The sequence below is a fragment of the Drosophila willistoni genome (assembly GCF_018902025.1).
Source record: "Drosophila willistoni isolate 14030-0811.24 chromosome 2R unlocalized genomic scaffold, UCI_dwil_1.1 Seg167, whole genome shotgun sequence".
NCBI lineage: Eukaryota > Metazoa > Arthropoda > Insecta > Diptera > Drosophilidae > Drosophila > Drosophila willistoni.
In genome coordinates this window covers 5,678,129-5,696,184 of record NW_025814050.1, presented here as the reverse complement: position 1 = coordinate 5,696,184, position 18,056 = coordinate 5,678,129, and the positions used below count along the sequence as shown (strand labels likewise).

At 38.9% G+C, this 18,056-nt stretch overlaps 5 protein-coding genes across 5 annotated transcripts; 2 read left to right on the top strand and 3 right to left on the bottom strand.

Annotated features, from left to right (window-relative positions):
- Positions 1–822: 822 nt before the first annotated feature.
- Positions 823–3,891, bottom strand: LOC6644341. Its single transcript, XM_023176625.2, has 2 exons — positions 3,731–3,891; positions 823–3,651 (listed from the first exon to the last, which is right to left on the bottom strand). Exons 1-2 carry the CDS (start codon positions 3,799–3,801, stop codon positions 1,191–1,193), a joined length of 2,532 nt encoding a protein of 843 aa, XP_023032393.1. The 5' UTR covers positions 3,802–3,891; the 3' UTR covers positions 823–1,190.
- A 755-nt stretch (positions 3,892–4,646) lies between these two features.
- LOC6644340 (L-2-hydroxyglutarate dehydrogenase, mitochondrial) lies at positions 4,647–6,775 on the top strand. Its single transcript, XM_002066818.4, has 3 exons — positions 4,647–5,107; positions 5,207–6,070; positions 6,132–6,775. The coding sequence occupies exons 1-3, from the start codon at positions 4,986–4,988 to the stop codon at positions 6,517–6,519; spliced, it is 1,374 nt and encodes a 457-aa protein (XP_002066854.1). The 5' UTR covers positions 4,647–4,985; the 3' UTR covers positions 6,520–6,775.
- Positions 6,761–9,720, bottom strand: LOC6643946 (transport and Golgi organization protein 6). The gene is made up of 3 exons (XM_002066817.3): positions 9,597–9,720; positions 7,328–9,538; positions 6,761–7,271 (listed from the first exon to the last, which is right to left on the bottom strand). Exons 1-3 carry the CDS (start codon positions 9,655–9,657, stop codon positions 6,772–6,774), a joined length of 2,772 nt encoding a protein of 923 aa, XP_002066853.1. The 5' UTR covers positions 9,658–9,720; the 3' UTR covers positions 6,761–6,771.
- A 212-nt stretch (positions 9,721–9,932) lies between these two features.
- LOC6643945 (protein YIPF6) lies at positions 9,933–11,078 on the top strand. Its single transcript, XM_002066816.4, has 5 exons — positions 9,933–10,050; positions 10,111–10,330; positions 10,405–10,576; positions 10,640–10,797; positions 10,857–11,078. Exons 1-5 carry the CDS (start codon positions 10,033–10,035, stop codon positions 10,967–10,969), a joined length of 681 nt encoding a protein of 226 aa, XP_002066852.1. The 5' UTR covers positions 9,933–10,032; the 3' UTR covers positions 10,970–11,078.
- A 7-nt stretch (positions 11,079–11,085) lies between these two features.
- LOC6643944 (alpha,alpha-trehalose-phosphate synthase [UDP-forming] 56 kDa subunit) lies at positions 11,086–17,146 on the bottom strand. The gene is made up of 5 exons (XM_002066815.4): positions 16,947–17,146; positions 13,168–13,708; positions 12,213–13,105; positions 11,522–12,143; positions 11,086–11,456 (listed from the first exon to the last, which is right to left on the bottom strand). Exons 1-5 carry the CDS (start codon positions 17,078–17,080, stop codon positions 11,217–11,219), a joined length of 2,430 nt encoding a protein of 809 aa, XP_002066851.1. The 5' UTR covers positions 17,081–17,146; the 3' UTR covers positions 11,086–11,216.
- Positions 17,147–18,056: the final 910 nt, after the last annotated feature.

Sequence of the window (18,056 nt, the reverse complement as noted above, 5' to 3'; positions counted from 1 at the left end):
TTTTTGTCTGTCCGAATGAACTTCACGCCCTCAATCAGAAAACTTCTGAAATGAAACGTGGTATTTCAATTTCTTCTTGCCTCTTTGGGATAAAGTTTGACAACTAGTCGGAGCGGAGAACTATCTTATATAGACTATCGGAAGTCTACTTTATTGCTAAATATTTTGATATTGTAGAAGAAAATATAGAAAAATCTTATTAAAGTAGATAGAGAAAAATCTTATAAAATACAAAAATATTTGAGAAACGGAAGAAACTTCAAGGAAACTTATTAAAGGAATTAAAGGTTAAACAATTTAAAATGAAAAAACATAGAAATAGTTAAAAGAAAGAGTTTTCTGAATCCCTTCAGATTACCAGTAATACATTCTCTAATATGATTTTCTGTATAATGCCTTCTGATCCAGTCTGCATTTATTATGGATAGGTTTAACTATCGAATCGATAAAAAATTTCAGTTTAATAGAACCGTAAAGGATCAATATTCACACGTTAAAACGTAAAGAATCCTGTTTTCAAAACTTTATCATTTTTATACGTTAACCGGATATTGTTCTGGAAGTTTTTAAATATTTTTGAAGTGAATTATATGTAATTCGGTATATGTACCGACAAAAAGAAAGCGATTTCGAACGTGTTTCCAAACTGAAAAACCGATTTGAAATATATTTTTGAAATATAATTTTTTTTTATCTCTTTGTACACCCAAAAAGTGAATCTTTCAAATGGTTCGGTAATTTTTATATATTCTTAATGTAAGAAAAAGCGCCCCCGAAAATAACTGAATTTCGGACACCCCCCGAAAATATTTTCAAGATCTGTCCATGAAGTATTAAATCATTTTATTCCAAAACTAAAATTCCGACAATATCAACGGAGAGAGTTTTCATACTACATTTTTTTAGGGTAATAAAATTCTTCGGTGCAAATGCAAGATTTGATTCTACATAAAAACATCTGTTCAACCTAATTTTACAAGTCAATACGAATATTATTACATGTACTTGTTTTAAAGTTCGTATATACATATAATATGTAAAATATTTACATTTTAAATTAAGTAAAATACTTTGCTTTGTCATTCTAAATGAGATAGTTAATAAGGAAATCTTAATTCGATTTGATCGAGTCATCTTATCTTAGTAATAGCATTGAATTTGTGTGTACAATTTTCTTAAAGATGCAAAAATTACACTCCAACCACTGTGGCGGCAACTGTAGAAGGGGCAGTTGCTGCCGCAGATGGTGTGGCTGCTGCACCTCGTCTCTGGGAATGGCGGCACCTTAACATATCACACTTGAGGGCATAACGATGCTGGCAAACTGGACAGACATGCGGCTTGAGCTGCAGGTGGTAGCCCTTGATGTGCTGGGAGAGACCATTCCGTCGCTTAAACACTCGCTCACAGATGCCGCACTTATGTTGCCTCTCGTTGGAGTGGGTGATGCGATGTTGCCTTAGGCCAGTCAGCGAACGAAATGTCTTTTGGCACATGTTGCAGAGGTAGGTATCCGAGATGGTGGCACCAGCCATTGGGAGTTTCTTTCGCTTTGGACGACCTTTCGTCGACTTCCTTGTATGCTGGCGACATTTGACTTCGTGTCGACGATACAAGCGCCAGTGGGTGAAGGTTATGGCCTGGCAATGACGACACTTGAAGCTCTGCAGGCAGCGGCGTTGGGTTCGCAATGGCAAGGATTGGCAGATGTAGCGCATATGTTGACGCAGACCCAATCGAGTGCTGAATATCTTCCAGCAGCCACAACATTTAAGGGCCAATGTGTGATGACTACGATGTGAAATTGCATAATGGGCCTTTTTTCTATGATTTATCAGTTTCCGTCGATTGGCAAAGATCTCACTGCATTGAGGACATGGATGGAGACTCGATGCATTTTTTGTTTGATTCTGCTGAAGTTTTTGGCATTTGAGCTTAAGACGGCGATAGCGCAGAGCCAATTTTTTATAGTTCTCGTCCATTTCTGTTGGATTCGATTGACTTGGCGAAATTGTTGAAGGTTCAGGAAGAGGCGCTGGTAGCGGGGCTGGGGCAGGCGGAGGAGGAGGAAGCGTTGGAGGAGCAGCTATTGGTGGTGGTTGGGGTAGTGTTTGCGGTGGTTGTTGTTGTTGTTGTTGCGATGGCAATGTTGGCGCCACCAGGAAGCTCCTTTGCATATCCAAAATATCAATTTTCTTCTTCAAATTCGTACTGGACGATGTTGTGTTTTGCCACGTATCCGTTTGCCAGTGACCGCCAGTCGAGGGCAAAGTTTCGAGTTTAAGGGGAATGCTTGGATTTAGATTCAATGGCGGAACACTAACCATTGGCATGGGATTGGCATGGATTTGATTGTAATGCTGATTCAGGCTATCAGAAGTTATGAATTTGGCCATACAATAATTACAGTTATGCAGGCGAAACGCGGCCGAAGATTGGACTACACTATCGTTGAGTACAACAATGTTGGGCTTGACTGGTGTGATGGAGACTGGAGCAGGTGCTGGCGCAATCGTTGTTGAGTTGACACTCGAAGGAGGCGGTGCAGCTGGTGGTAGTGGCTTTGATGGCGTTGGCATCAAGACACATTGCAGGGAATTTGGTATCTGACTGACATTGGTCACTATGGGTTTGCAAGAACGCTTCTCTGCCGTCTGGTGAGGATTCGCCGCAGATTCTGTATCTATTCCTTCAACCTTTTCCGTTTTGTACGGCAGCTGGTGCCATTCCTCCTTAGCATAATTGTGTTCCTCGGTCAACAATTCAGCCTGCAGCATTTCATTCACCGTGGGCAAAGAAGCTCCATTAGAAGCTGACTGTGAGATACCTTCATCCATTGTCACTCCAGCAACAGCGGCAGCAGCAGCAGCAGCATTGGCTCCACTTACATCAGCATCATCGGTTATGTTTATAAACGGATCATCTAAATTAATTATCTCCATAATATCACAATTGTTAATTATGTCCTGAGCATTCAACAGGGGGAAATCACAGAATGGAAACTTATGTTCGGTGGGATCGGCCGAATCTCCGCCAGCATCGGCTTCATCCAAACCAATATCTAGCTCATCGGGAAACAGGTTATCCAAGCTTTCCTGCTTGACTCGAACAAAAGGTTCTTGTTTGATTTTCAATTGACGCCGATACTTTCTTTGCAGTTCACTTTGAGTCTGCATAACCACATCAATGAATTTATTAAAATTCTCCAATTGCTTACAGCATTCCAAGCATACATCCTTGGGCAGTGAATCGTCTTGTAGTATCTGCAGAGTTGGAAAACATTTTTGGATTTTGCCAAAGAGCTCGAAATTCTTCTCAAAGGACACACAATTCAGGCATTGTCCACAAAACCGGCAAATGCTCTTCTGGCCATTGGGCGTGGGAGGCTCGTTGGCCACACTGGCGAGAGTCTGTTTATCCTGCCACCGACTGACTTGCTCCACCACCACATTCAATGACTCTACCGTCTCATCGCCAAAGACACTTGGTACGGCATTTTTCTTGAGCGTCTTGCGATTGTTGCTACAATTGAAATCGTCATCTACAAAATGGCGACTGCATACGGCACTCCATTTGCTGGGCATCCATTGTCCTTGACGCTGGGTAAAATTAATCCACTTCTGTAGCAGATCTTTGCGCTTAAAGGGGAACCTTTGGAATGCACATACATATGTAAACATTTTGGCGAATATTACAGAAGTATTTAATACGTTTCCAATTGTTACTTTACCTGTGAAATGATATGCTGCCCTTATGTACATATTTATCGCTACAATTGACAACGGCGCAGTGGGCGGGCATGGCCAATGGAAATCCTTAAACAATTTTCAGCATTTATCTACAACTTTGTCTTTTGTTTTGCTCTTTTCTTCCTTTGCAACTTGCTATCAGCTGAGTTTAGAGATGACAGCGTGACGAACAATTTCGCCATACTCACGAATCATCATGTCACTATTAAAATATAAGAAAAAATCAAAGAATAAACTGAATAGATGTAAATATTCTACATATATACTTTGGAATGATAGACAAACGAAAAAAACACTAAAAAAATCAGTGAAAATAAAATTCTTAGCAAGCTTTTTGAAACCATAATAAATATTTTAAATATTAAAATTTGATAAAATTAAAAAAAAAATTTTTTTAACGAACAAAGTTTTGGATAAAGACCACCGAAAAGGTTGGAAATCTTAAGTAAGGCCATTTTACCCCTCTGGAAAAAATTTTTTTCTTCAGAGCTTTATCTTTTTTCATTCATTAATTTAGAAATATACGTTTCACATTACTTGTAATTAAACCTGAATTTAAAATATGAATATTGGTGAATTTTTTATGCATTTAATATTTTTTCCTTAAATAACAGTTTATATAAGAACATAGTGTATTGTTTTTCAACTGTAAACGCATTAATTCGTATTAAATTGATTAATATAGGAAGAGTAGATTGGCTTTTGGAACAAATTGCTGGAACAAATTGTGTTTGTTAACCGAGGGTCTACTGTATGTTCACACTACAAATTTATTAATGAAATATACTCTTTCTGCATGTTTTAAGCACGAAGTCATTACATCCTTTCTGCTATCTCTATTCACGACTCAGGCACGAAGACTTGTTTCCCACCGCAAGCAAACAGTGTTTGTTAACAAAGCAAAATGATTCTTATCAAAACAAAAACAGCTGATATGCGGAGGGGTAGGTTAATAACCCTCACCAGCCCCTCATCGGTCCACCGGCTGGGACTTACACTTATCAATTAGCGTCTTTATTACTGACCCGCCTGGTTTATGTGCTAGCGTATTTATTTTTGCCTCCTAGACGAGAATTCTTCGAGTTCTGTTTTCAGTCTATCTGCTCGTGTGCTCGCATCTAGCAGCCGAATTCGAGGAAAATTTGTCAATTTGGCAAGGTCAAGCAAGGTCTTTGGCATAGTTACGAACGAATTTTCTATTAAGTGTGTGGGTGGAGAAAGTAAAGTGTATCAACAATGGCACAGCTGAGACAACTGAGACACCTGGGACTGGGTGCTACACTGACTCCAAGGATAAGTCATTTGGGATCATCGGCAATAGCCCAAAAACGTTGGCAATCATCATCATCATCCATTGGGTATGTAGTGGCCAAAGATAAGAGTCTGCGTCGTCGTCGTCGTCTGCGCGTGTCAAATTAATTTACTTGATTTGTCTGTCTCTTTCCCTCTCAATATAGAGATTACGATCTGGTTGTGGTAGGCGGTGGAATCGTTGGTGCAGCCTCGGCCAGAGAAATCCTACTGAGACATCCTACACTCAAAGTGGCTGTTGTGGAGAAGGAAAAGAAACTGGCTGTCCATCAAAGTGGGCATAATTCGGGAGTAATACATGCTGGCATTTATTATAAACCGGGCACCCTCAAGGCCCGCCTCTGTGTGGAGGGATTGCATTTGGCCTACAAGTATCTAGATGAGCGTAAGATTCCATATAAGAAATGCGGCAAACTGATTGTCGCCACCGACGAGAAGGAGGTCAAATTGCTGGAGGATCTGCATCAACGTGGCATAGCCAATAAGGTTCCCGATCTTCGTATGATTGACGGTGATCAAATCAAAGAGATTGAACCCTATTGCAAAGGTGTTAAAGCTCTGCATAGTCCTCATACAGGCATAGTCGATTGGGCCTTGGTCACTGAACATTATGGCAATGACTTTAAACTGGCTGGTGGTCACATTTATCTCGATTACAATGTTAAGAAATTCAGTGAAACCAAGGAAGGCAACAGTGCTGAATATCCAGTGACCATCCATGGATCCAAACCGGGTCAAACTCTGCGTACACGAAATGTTTTAACCTGCGGAGGTCTGCAATCCGATTTGCTGGCCGAGAAGACGGGTTGTCCACGATCACCGCGCATTGTTCCCTTCCGTGGAGAATATCTGCTGCTCTCCAAGGAGAAACAGCATATGGTTAAGGGCAATATTTATCCAGTGCCCGATCCCCGTTTCCCCTTCCTGGGTGTGCACTTTACTCCACGCATGGATGGCTCCATTTGGCTGGGACCAAATGCGGTGTTGGCCCTTAAGCGAGAGGGTTACACGTGAGTGGAATGGCTGTGGCTTGATTGGCTACCAGATTAACTTATTTCGAATCTCTTTCAGCTGGGGCGACATCAATCTGTTGGAGCTGTTTGACGCATTACGCTATCCGGGATTCCTTAAGATGGCCAGCAAATATATTGGATTTGGCCTCAGTGAAATGTCCAAATCGGCATTTATTAATCTGCAAACGAAAGCCCTACAAAAGTATATCCCGGATATCAATGAATATGATATTCAACGGGGTCCAGCCGGTGTTCGGGCTCAAGCCTTGGATCTGCAGGGCAATCTGGTTGATGATTTCGTCTTCGATCGCGGCGAGGGTGAGGGAGCATTGGCGAAACAAGTTCTTCATTGCCGTAATGCTCCATCGCCGGGTGCTACAAGTAGTTTGGCCATAGCCAAGATGATTGCCGATAAAATCGAAGTGGAATTCAACATTGGAAAGTAATCGAAATACAAAAAGGACAAGTGTTGATATTGGGTTGGAAAATTGCTTCAAAAGTGGTAATACCAAAACCGATTTCGTAAAAAGATAAAATTTTCAAAAATATGAAAATTTCAAATCAATTATGGCCTTAAGATGCATTTTTAGCCCTCTGACTGTTCCATCTAGAACTATTAATTGTTGTGCATTTCTTTGTTTTAACTTATAAAAGTGTCATTATATTTTCATACAAAAAAAAAACGAATCATGCTTTATCTAATTTAATTCCAATATACTTTTCTTTCCCGTCTTTGGCTTATCATTAATGCCCAAAATTTGGATCTCCTTTACCAAAGACTGCTGATCGATCACAGATTTGATTAAATCTCGACATTTTTCATTCAAGATTTTTAAACCATTTGATGCATGTTGACGCATTTGTGGATCACCCGATTCCTCTGCTTCAATAGCCTTTAAAAGGCGATAGATTGGCAACAGCATCTCTTGGTAGTCCAAGAGATTTTCCATGCCATTTAGAAGTTCGGCCAAAACCAAAACAGCAGCCCGTTTGGAGGGTAGGTAGCCATCGGTTAGATTTAATTCCGCATTGATGAGTTGAAGTAGCTCTTGAAAGAAATTGTGCACTTGATAGGCCAAAATGCGGCACAATTGCGCCAGATTGGCAAACGATGACATGCGGAATTCTGGCTGATGGGAACGACAACCAAGCATAAAGCCATTAAGAAGTTCTGCCTTATAGCGATAGCACAGCGGTCCTGAAATGAGGTTAATTTAAAACGTTAATCGTTCGCTTAAGAGTGCATAAACTTACCCAACTCTTGTGCTGATTTGAGTATAGCTTCACCAACTACTAGACGATAATCCAAATCAGATGATTCCGATAGATATTCATCGCTTAATTTGTCCATTACTTCAGCTTCCATTGTGTGGGTTAGGACCACAAATAGACGCACACAATTGAGAAATGTATACGATTCCTTATCTTTAAGAGTGGCTAAAGCTAACGCTATTATCAGATGACCCTTGGTCATGGTTGTGGGATCTTTTTGATGCAATAGCTTTAACAGCAATTGAATCCCATAGACCTGCAAATGTGATTCCTTTTCCTCAATCAGCGAGCGAGCTCTATTGAATGCTTCCGACTTGTACGTTTCAGTTGGACTCCAAATGCCTTGTAACTGGCTGAGAAGAGTTTCAACGGATTGTTGAATCAACAGATTCGATGACTGCATTTTCACCTGTTGCAATTGCTCTTGCAGTCGCTTGAAATGCCCGGCAATAAGTAAATCTTCACTTTTATCCAAAACTTCTTGCAGTAAACTGAGTATAAGTAACAATATTTGATCGTCAGAGTCTTTAGATTGCAAGTCCAAACGTTGTTGTAATAACTTTTCAATTAGTTTTACGAATTCTTTACCATTCAGTGCAATTTGCGAACGTAGAGGCTTATGGGCCACCATTTGATTGAGTAACAAGAGCAACTCCAGTTTTGAATTGTATGTGGCATATAGAAATAATTCCAATTCCTCTTCAGTGGAAATAAAATCAATGCCGGAGGAAGCTTTATCTTTGAGAAGGTCCCCCAAATGTGAAAGAAGAGCCAGAAATGCATTACAGGTAAGTGAGTGATTTGAATTGGTTAGTAATATTTCGCCAAGGATCTTAATTAAATTTCGTTTTGAGTGATGATCGTCGGGATTGGTAGGACCCATTTTCACAACTATTTTAGTTGCATCCAAAGCAGGCACTAACAGTATACGAGGATGAAGATTTAACCAATTGCTTTCTTTACTTTCTATTATATCCCAGTTGAATAGTTTCCTCAAAAGGTCAGGTAATTCCTCACGCGTCTCTCTATTATCTAGGCATCGAATAATTAATGCTGAAATTTGTTTACGTTCATTTAACTGCAAGGGCAAACTATCATAGAGACGCAGAAGAAGGGGCAAGTAACTTATAAGCAAACTACTGGGCAAACAGGCAACTGTGGAGCTACAAAAGATGTGATACCACATTCTAATGAGATGGCATAATTCATCATGCTCTTGCAAAATCACACCAGTAAGCAAATCTTTTGGGCTTATAAGAATCTCCCATTGTTTGGCCATTATATCTTTGATCTTTGATTGATTTTCAACATTTTGATCGTAGAGACGGCGTAGAGTTAAAGATCCTACTTCGAAATCATCCATATCCTGCTTTAAGCATTTTGAGCAAAACTCAAAAGCTTCGAAAATTTTCATTTTTTGATTTTGTTGACTTCGACATGAACGAATAATCGTATTGGCCACGATTTCGGCAAGGACATTTGGGTTATCATTTTGTGACTGCTGACGCAAAGATTCTATTAAACTCTCAAGTCCATGAGGGGAATTCAACTGTCTGATTAATGTATGATGCACAATTTTATCTCGATGTGGCTCCATCTGGCCAGTTGCTTTTAGCAGCAACAAAAGAGAAATGAAGTCCGCTTTACTAAGATTTGCAATACTTAAATCCGGTTGATCTTCATCCAAACTCAGAATGGCAGACAATAGATCGCGTTGTACCATGTGCATAGAATCGGCAATGTGAAATTGTCTTACATGCATCAATTGCCTAAATAATTGAACGCTTAGCCACAGCAATTCCCGATTCGGCGACTTTTCAGGGTAAGTAGCGCGGGGAAAACTTATTTTGTAGAAATCTTTGGATAATTGGCAACGCAAAGCGTAGTAGGACAACTCCTGAACAGCTTGTATGCATAGCTTGAGATGGGCCACCGATATTAAATCCTCCTTGGCATCGCTATCAAATTTTGTGTTTGTTATGATTAGGTGGAGGACATAAGAGAGTCGCACAATGTAGCTATATTGTGGTTGTCCTTGCAATTTAATGCATTCGGCCTGATCAGCAGGTAACTTGTACTGAGAGCATAGCTCTTGTAATTGCTGATTTATGTCTAGGGTTATGAATTGCTCCAATGTTTCCAAATTGGTTTGAAGACCGCTTGAGAGGATTGGCTCTGCCGAATTCTCTTTTTCTGTCAAATTATTTCGATTTTAATATTGTCTTTCATACTGAAGCAATTTGTCACTTACTCAAAGCGTGTTCGAACTTCAAACTGCCCAAGAGATTGAAATAATTTAATGTATTTGTCATTTTTTGTTTTCTAAAATTAAAAATTGTGCATAATGTGCTTTTGTATCGATAAAAATAAAAATAATCTACCGATTGCAGTCTCTTAGAGATGGGAAAAAATTGCAATTAAAATATCACAACTGTAAATTGGTCAATTGACACAGGCAAGCTGATCAAAACAAAAATGTAGAGCTAAAATAAATATAAACATATTATAAAATAACTTTAACACAGTTGTAGCTAAAAGTCTTGTGACAAGAAGATAAAATACTCACGCCTAACACTGCCATCTCTAATGAATTTGCATTGTCACGGTCACACTAACTGACAGCTGGCGGACTATTTATCAATTTTTTCTATGTAAACGTAATTCAACAAATTGCATTATCTGGCAGAATGGATGCAAAATTAGATGTAAGTATTGTGGAACCACAAAGATATATTGTTAATGCATCTTTTCTATTACTTTTCAAGATGTTCGAAGATGTGAGCACATCGCCAACATATTCGCTAGAGGGCGACATGTCCATACCAGGCCGCAGGACAACAACTAAGCCTACAGAGAACGGAGTACCCGATTACAATACTCTAGATGAACCTATTAGTGAGACTGTGCTGCGGGATATACGGGCTGTAGGCGTTAAGTTCTATCATGTTCTCTACCCCAAGGAAAAGTCAAGTCTTTTGCGTGATTGTACGTCATCATTATCAATTGGTTTGCAGTCGTAAGCAAATTACTCATGACATTGGTTACTATTCTAATTGCAGGGGATCTGTGGGGACCTCTCGTGTTGTGCACCTTCATGGCCACCGTATTGCAGGGTTCATACTCAGCGGACAGCATGGCCGATAATGGACCAGAATTTGCCCAAGTCTTTGTGATTGTTTGGATAGGAGCAGCTGTTGTTACTCTAAATTCCAAACTGTTGGGTGGCAATATGTGAGTAACTTTAATGAAATTGATTAGTAGAAAGTTTAAGTAATTAAACGCTTCTGCCAAAAGATCCTTCTTCCAGTCTGTGTGCGTTTTAGGCTATTGCCTAACTCCGGTGGCCATCGCTTTGATTGTTTGTCGTGTGATCTTGTTAGCCCAAACGACACGTTTGCTATTCTTCTTGCGTTTTGTGACCACCACTGTGGGTTTTGCTTGGGCTACATACGGTAAGTGCATCAATTTTAAAATGATCTTTTAATTTTAGATTTCCACTTTTATGTTTTAGCTTCGTTTGTTTTTCTGGGTCAAAGTCAACCGCCGCATCGTAAACCCTTAGCTGTCTATCCAATTTTTCTATTTTTCTTTGTCATTTCTTGGCTGGTTTTATCTCATAACTAGTCGTTGACTAATTAATTTATAAGTAAACTGTGCACGTTCCCTTAAATGTAATTTAAACAAACAAACAAAACAACAGAAACGAATTAAGAAACTTAAGAATCCAAATTAATAGTCCATTTTGTATTTTGATTTTTTTCTTTTATTTGTTGTATTTTTTTATTCTTACGAAATCTTACAAGTAATCTGTGTTAATGCGGAATAAGAGATGTTTGTATATGTGTGTGCGTGTGTGTGTGTGTGCTGCTTGTTAAACCTCTAGATTATTGGCCGATGTCGCCACCTCGAGAGACATTTGCATTTGAACGCCATCGCCCTTGGTTGGCCTATAGGTTAGCGAATTAGCTCTCGCCTTCCGTCCCATAAAATGACGTTCGACCCATTTGAGAAGCGTGTAAACGGAATCCGTTGAGGGCAAACGATGATCGGCAACAGTTTTCACAATATCCGACGATGTCACACGGAAAGTACGAGCCATACCTTTTAGTGCCTGCGATGCATAAGAATAAAATGAGAATGAGATGGGTTAAGGATGTCTCTGGAATTTTTACTTACCACCATGGCGTCCTCATCGGTAAGATCGTCACCTACATAAATGATTTTGATTCTCTCATTCCAATCCACACCGAATGATGTGCGTAGAATGTATATCGATGCTCTGCCCTTGTTCCATTGCACTGGAGGTCGTGCCTCCAGGGCACAATGGGTTTCGGTGGCACGGAAACCATACTTCTCAATTAAACCACGCGCCTTCTCCACCATTGCGGGACGCAATTGATTCGGTGTCTCACGATAATGGAATGTGAGCAGAGCTCCCTTGTTCTCCACCCAGGCGCCATCACGACAAACGGAGTCCTGCAGAGCCTTCAGCAAATGACTAACCTTATCCTCATACTCAATGGGCATGGGATGAACAAATTTACTGCCATCGGGATGCAAAATTTCCAGGCCATGATTACCGGCATAGGTGATGCCTTCTATACCGACCATTTTCTTAACATTATCCACATTACGTCCAGAGATGACAGCCACATAGACATCCGAATGATTGGACAGTTTGTACAATACGTTCTTAATCTCTGGCGAGAGCGTGGCCAAATCTGGATGAGGTGCAATGGGTGCCAAGGTGCCATCATAGTCCAACAATAGAGCCAGCTTATGGTTATAGCCAATATATCTAAATGAATAAGAAAAAGTTTCCTAATGAATCTTCTGCTACTGGGCCCAGAGGCTTTGCCCCACTCACTTGAGTAAGTAGTCATCGAAATCATCCACAGACACCGGTTGCATAATGGTAGTGCCCAGATCATCCATTTCCAGAGCCCCAACTGCCTTCAGGAAGCAACGCATCCAGTGACTGACATCACATTCAGCCTCGCGACGACGCAGACGCGCCATACGCAAAGCACGCTCATCCTCCGGCATGGTCAGGGCACGATGAATTACCTCAGCGGCCTCATTCACCTCATACGGATTACAGAGCAATGCCTCGTGCATCATCTCACCGGCTCCGGCGAATGGTGAAATCACCAAGACACCGGGCACTTCATTTATCTGGCAGGCCACAAACTCCTTGGCCACCAGATTCATGCCATCGCGCAGTGGTGTGACCAGGCAAACAGCCGCATCCCGATACAAGGCCGCCAACTCATCCTGACTGACATAGTCATAGATGTAGCGTATAGGTGCCCAATTGGCTGTGGTGAAGCGTCCATTGATGCGTCCCACCAGTTGATCGACCTCCTCCTTCAGTTCCCGATACTCTTTGACGTCTGTCCGTGAGGGCACTGAAATTTGCAATAGACTCACTTTCTCCTTATGCTGTGGATACTTTAGCAACAAGGCCTCGAATGCCATCAGACGATGGACCAGACCCTTGGTGTAGTCCAAACGATCCACACCCAAGATAATCTGTTGCTTGGATGTTTTCAACACCTTGGGAGCATTGTGAGCCAAATTCACGAAACGCTCATAGGGTATACCAATGGGGAGAGGACGGACACGAACAGTGCGTCCGCCATGCTCCACCAGCAGATTGTTGCGATCGACACGACAACCCAAATTACGTTGGCAACAGTCCACAAAATTGAGGCAATAGTCTTGGATATGGAAGCCAACCAGATCACAGCCCAACATGCCCTGAGAATAAAGAATCATCATCATGACTAAAATAAGTCTTTGGTTCTTATAGATTTACTCACTTGTAAGATTTCATCGGACCATGGCAGCAATCGGAAGATATCCCACGGCGGGAAGGGTATGTGAAGGAAGAAGGCCAAACGACAAGGAAGATTCTTCTCCTCGGCATGCTCACGCACCCAATTGGCGGCCAACATTAAGTGATAGTCATGAATCCAAACGATTGGTGGATTCTTTTCGCTACCATTATTCTTGGCCAGACATTTCTCCAGTGCCTCAATGGTGCGGACAGCAAAATGCTTATTCACCGTCACATAATCATGCCAATGTTCTCCACCAAAGTTGGCTCGACCCGGCATCGAGTGGAAGAGCGGCCAAAAGATCTTGTTACAGCAACCATTGTAGTAGCTATCAAAGATCTTGGCATCGATGTTCACCGACACCACTTGATCCGATTTCAAGCCCGCTGTCGGTGTCTGATCATACGGATTCGATTCGGGTATCGCCTCATTGGGGTCCTCCAAATGAATGCCAGACCAGCCCACCCATAAGCCGCTGCCCTTGATCACAACCGGACAGACAGCCGTGACGAGACCACCAGCGCTGCAAAAACGTAATACATAATAAAATCATTTACCAACGCGTATGTAACCCACCACCACACAGACCCAGCCCATTTTTATGCAAAGTGCTTGACACCATCTTTCTTGATAAGCAAAAATAATCCATTAAAAAAAAAAAATAAACCCACACAGAGACAAATGAAACGCAAACACACGAATATATTGAATATATACACCAGTGTAGAGGCTTCTGATACGGCGTGTAAACAACCTCGACTACGGCTTGTCGATCAACCTTTGGAAGCCCTCAATCTTGGTTTTTGTGTAGGGTCAGTACGAAACAGACTAGCCAAAAACTGAATCTGATTAATCGACACCAGTGATACAAATGGAGAGTTTCAAACAATCAAGTTAATACATTTGCCTAACTGACCCTTTAATGTTTCGGCAAGACTTAAAAAGAATCCAACAATTTAGATATAATCTGGAAAAATCATTATTTGACAATTGCTATCTCTTAGATAAGGGAACCATAATATCTATTTTTGACGTGGCAATTTTGGATTGAATTGAATTTCTTTATAATAATCTTAAGATCGAAGGTTTTTATTGGTAAAATTTAAAGTAATAGAAGTCAATTGGAAAAACTAAACCTTGAATCGTTAACTGTTTTTTTTTTATATTCTAAAATTAAACACTCGATTTTTCAAATTTAGGTTTAACATATGCATACATACAATATTGAAAAATCTACAAATGTTAATTACTTATTCTTTTTCACAATTGAAATTTTAAAATTCCCAGTATTTGAGTCAAGAATATTAAATATTAAATTGTAAAATAACAACTATTAATGAATAAAAACGTAAATACTTAATAAAAAAGAGGAACATTTTAAAAATTTTTGATACTTTTGTTGAAACATTCAATCCATTCAGTGGCGGATCATGTGATCTATTTTGTAGGGGGAATATCGAAGTCAAAATTTTTTTCGACCAAGTAAAATTTCTTAACCAAACTCGTATTTTTTACCACTTTTTCACTCCCCTTAGATCCGCTACTGAATCCAATAATGATATATTTATAAATACATTTTATTTTGGGTATATTTATCAAGGGGAATTTCAAAAGATTAAAGAACAAATAAATTAACAATTTAAATAAAAATCCGTTGTAATAGTTTCGAAAGAGAAGACGCATTTGTAGACTATATAAACACATTAAGGAACATCATTTAGAAAATCGTTTTGGTTTAACTTTTGGAACAAAAGATTTCAAAAAGTGAATAGAAAAAAATTAAGTTCGTTTAATTACTTTTTGGTAAGTAAGTTCAAGTTCTATTACCTAAATTACTAGCTAAATTACTTTAGGAAACACTACTACTTCTAGAAACCTTAAAAATTTCTTCATTTTAGAAGCCATAACTACTTCTTTAAAAGCTCTTGTGACTACTTGAAAACAAATTTTAGTTAAATTAATTTATTGATGATTAAACTATTTGTCAGAATTTCTATTTATTTAACATTAAGATTTGTTGTTGGTAATTAAAATCACCAAATCCAGTTGAACCAACGATTTCTGTTGATAATTTACCAAAATGGCTTTAACCTCGCCAAATTCTTTTAACTACAATTCCTTGATAAATGTTTTTTCTCAAGACTCTGCGAACTGTATTTATTTCGATTTGTATTTAAGAATAATCTTTTTAAATTAGCAAGGACTTGCCTTTTAAGTACTGAGTTAGATCCATGTCATAAAATATTGTAGAGAATTTAAATATCAATTCAAATAACAACACAAAAGGGATAAATTATTGAAATTCTTCTTTAATAAAACTGTTTTCATTAATAACAACAGCAAAAAAAACAAAACAGATTTTTATCCCTTAAACAGGAATTTGACCAAAAGTTTGAGTTTGAACAAAAAAAATTTTAAAACGAAAAAAAGAGATAAAAATTTTATATATGAATTATATTTTTATACTTTAACCTCGAGCCGGCTAACTAAACATTTGATATCAATCCAAAAGGTCGCAAAAAAATCACAATATATTTTTCATATTACCAAAAAAATATTGATTAAATTTGAGAGAAAAACTTGTTAATTAAAGTCCCTGAAAACTATTATACTGTCAATTCAAAGTCTGAAGTAAACTGCCCTCTGAGATATGCAACGCTTATTTTTCGTAGCTTTTTAGATATATGTGATTTCCGTTTGACAAAAAAAAAAGAAGCTAACAACAAGGCAAAAACCAAGCTAAGCCATTCACGTGATGCCATTTCAAGTTTCATTGTCAGGTTCAATATTTTGTTGTTGTTGTTTTTACATAAGCCTTGAATAAATGGCTTTTCATATTGACCCCTTTAACACCATTTTATTTGCTGTTGTTGCCCATCATCATCATCATCATCATCATCATCATCATCACCCAGCAGCAGCAGCAGCAACAGGAGGAGCCGCAGTTGCTGTTGCTGTTTTTGGGGTCAAAAACGCGTAATGGACCTCACTGATAAGCTAGCAAAGATCGACGTTGTCGTTATAGTCGCTGTTTGTCAATTTAAATATTATTGAATTTGTTTTCTAATTTAAAATTTTTTGTAGACACACGTTTGCTCATCTCTCATCTCATCTTTCACTCCCTCTATCTCTATCTGTCGCCTGGTGTTTGTTTGTATTTTGCGCTGATAAGATTTTGTCAGCTACAAAATTTTTTTTTCGGTGGGGTTGGGTGCTGCTAAACATTATCAAATTATTTCAAATGCAAATTGTAGGCCTCGTGCTTTTCAAATTGGGTTAGTTTTTCAATTTGTACAAGTTGGAAACTAACCAAATTTTGATACAGTCGAGAGCAGAATGAAAGAGAGAGAGATTCGACGGGGATTTGTGATAAGAAATTTGTTTCTGTACAGAAATGTCTATTATTGACATTTTTCAGCTCAAACGACGACAGTTTATTCAACTTGAATTTAATGGTCTTTGTGTTTTTAATGTATTTGCACTATGAAAACTACTGATAGTTAATCAAATTCGTCAACTCGTCAACTGACAAATAATTCTTATATATTTCTATAACTTATATAACCAATTTGAATTCACAGAGAGAGTAAATGAAATATTACGATCAATCGTTATTAATTGAACTTTTTTAAACTCAATCGAAACATCGTAAGTAACGAATTTGACAATAAATAACATTTAATATTTAGATTAAACCATTGCGTAACCGAAATTCGAAAAGTCTAAATGAAAGGGCACTTTCTATTTTATTTTTAACTTACCTTGCTTTACGTTCGAGCTCCTTAGTTTTGGCATTTCGTGTTAGAACAAAAGGCAAACGATTCGATACCACAATGAGACTGGCCTTAGTGGAAGGCTCACCAGCATTGGTTACTATAATCTCGGTGTCGACCATATTGACGGTCCTGTTTGTTTTTTATCGGTTGTTTTTTTGGTGCTTTTGAACTCTTATTTTATTGTTTGGTGTTGTTGGTTGTTGTTAATGTTTTGTTTTTTTGTTGTTGACCAAATTAAAGCATAGTTTTTTTTTTTTTTGTTTATTGTTCGAATTGGACTAGACTTGACACTTGGCTATTCGCAGTTCGACTAAATTGCATTCAAAATGCAATGAGAATCTATACCTGGAATGTCAATCCGAATCAGAGCCGATCTGTTCTTATCAACAACAACAGTAACAACAACAACAACAAGAGCAACAGTCAAAATTATGGCAATTATGGAAGAGCTCCAGAGAAATGCACTGACGGAGAAATGTTATCTATTTATATATACTTTATTTTTTTTTTTTTTTTACTGATTTTTCCTGTCTAACGAGAGCAAGACGTTGGAGTAGCTTTTTGCTCGCGAGAGCGGAGTCTGCTCCGTTCTGTACCCTGCCGAAAATGGTACTAAGCCCATCGATCATTCAAGTCGCACTTTTTCTGCTAAAATTCCAACGTATTCTGATTTGAAGACCCTGATTATCAGTGAAAATCATTGCCGCCTTCAGTTTATTGTCTCGCTCGCTCTCTGGCACTCTGATTTCCAGAGTCTGTGTTTGTTCATTGAGAGAAACTGCTGGAAAACTGCAGTCACGTACTCATTTTCCACACAGATCCTTCGACAAAGGCCAATGGGGTCATGATCCAAGCGAATCCAATTTGGTTGCCAACATAAATGCTTATAAACTGTTAGAATACCTTGTGTAAGGCTTAAATTTTCTAGTATTAACTGGTCGGGCCTGGTATTATCAGCATGCCAAACTCCTCCCCCTGCTTGCCTCTGCTCCGCCATCTTCTTTATATTGTCTTTTTAAAGGCGATAATACTGAATACATTGATTTTGTAGGCTGAGGCGTTGCTTGTTTACGCTGATTTTCAATGTACTCGTAT

Coding starts and splice junctions, on each gene's coding strand:
- LOC6643945 (XM_002066816.4), top strand. Junction 10,577..10,639: donor AAACTGTTGGGTGGCAATAT/GTGAGTAACTTT, acceptor TTCTGCCAAAAG/ATCCTTCTTCCAGTCTGTGT. Junction 10,798..10,856: donor TTTTGCTTGGGCTACATACG/GTAAGTGCATCA, acceptor TTTATGTTTTAG/CTTCGTTTGTTTTTCTGGGT.
- LOC6644340 (XM_002066818.4), top strand. CDS start 4,986: ATGGCACAGCTGAGACAACTGAGACACCTGGGACTGGGTGCTACACTG. Junction 5,108..5,206: donor TCATCATCATCATCCATTGG/GTATGTAGTGGC, acceptor CTCTCAATATAG/AGATTACGATCTGGTTGTGG. Junction 6,071..6,131: donor CTTAAGCGAGAGGGTTACAC/GTGAGTGGAATG, acceptor AATCTCTTTCAG/CTGGGGCGACATCAATCTGT.
- LOC6643946 (XM_002066817.3), bottom strand. CDS start 9,657: ATGACAAATACATTAAATTATTTCAATCTCTTGGGCAGTTTGAAGTTC. Junction 9,539..9,596: donor GAAGTTCGAACACGCTTTGA/GTAAGTGACAAA, acceptor ATAATTTGACAG/AAAAAGAGAATTCGGCAGAG. Junction 7,272..7,327: donor CAAATCAGCACAAGAGTTGG/GTAAGTTTATGC, acceptor ACCTCATTTCAG/GACCGCTGTGCTATCGCTAT.
- LOC6643944 (XM_002066815.4), bottom strand. CDS start 17,080: ATGGTCGACACCGAGATTATAGTAACCAATGCTGGTGAGCCTTCCACT. Junction 13,106..13,167: donor GGTCCGATGAAATCTTACAA/GTGAGTAAATCT, acceptor CTTTATTCTCAG/GGCATGTTGGGCTGTGATCT. Junction 11,457..11,521: donor CCGATGAGGACGCCATGGTG/GTAAGTAAAAAT, acceptor TATGCATCGCAG/GCACTAAAAGGTATGGCTCG.
- LOC6644341 (XM_023176625.2), bottom strand. CDS start 3,801: ATGCCCGCCCACTGCGCCGTTGTCAATTGTAGCGATAAATATGTACAT. Junction 3,652..3,730: donor GGCAGCATATCATTTCACAG/GTAAAGTAACAA, acceptor TGCATTCCAAAG/GTTCCCCTTTAAGCGCAAAG.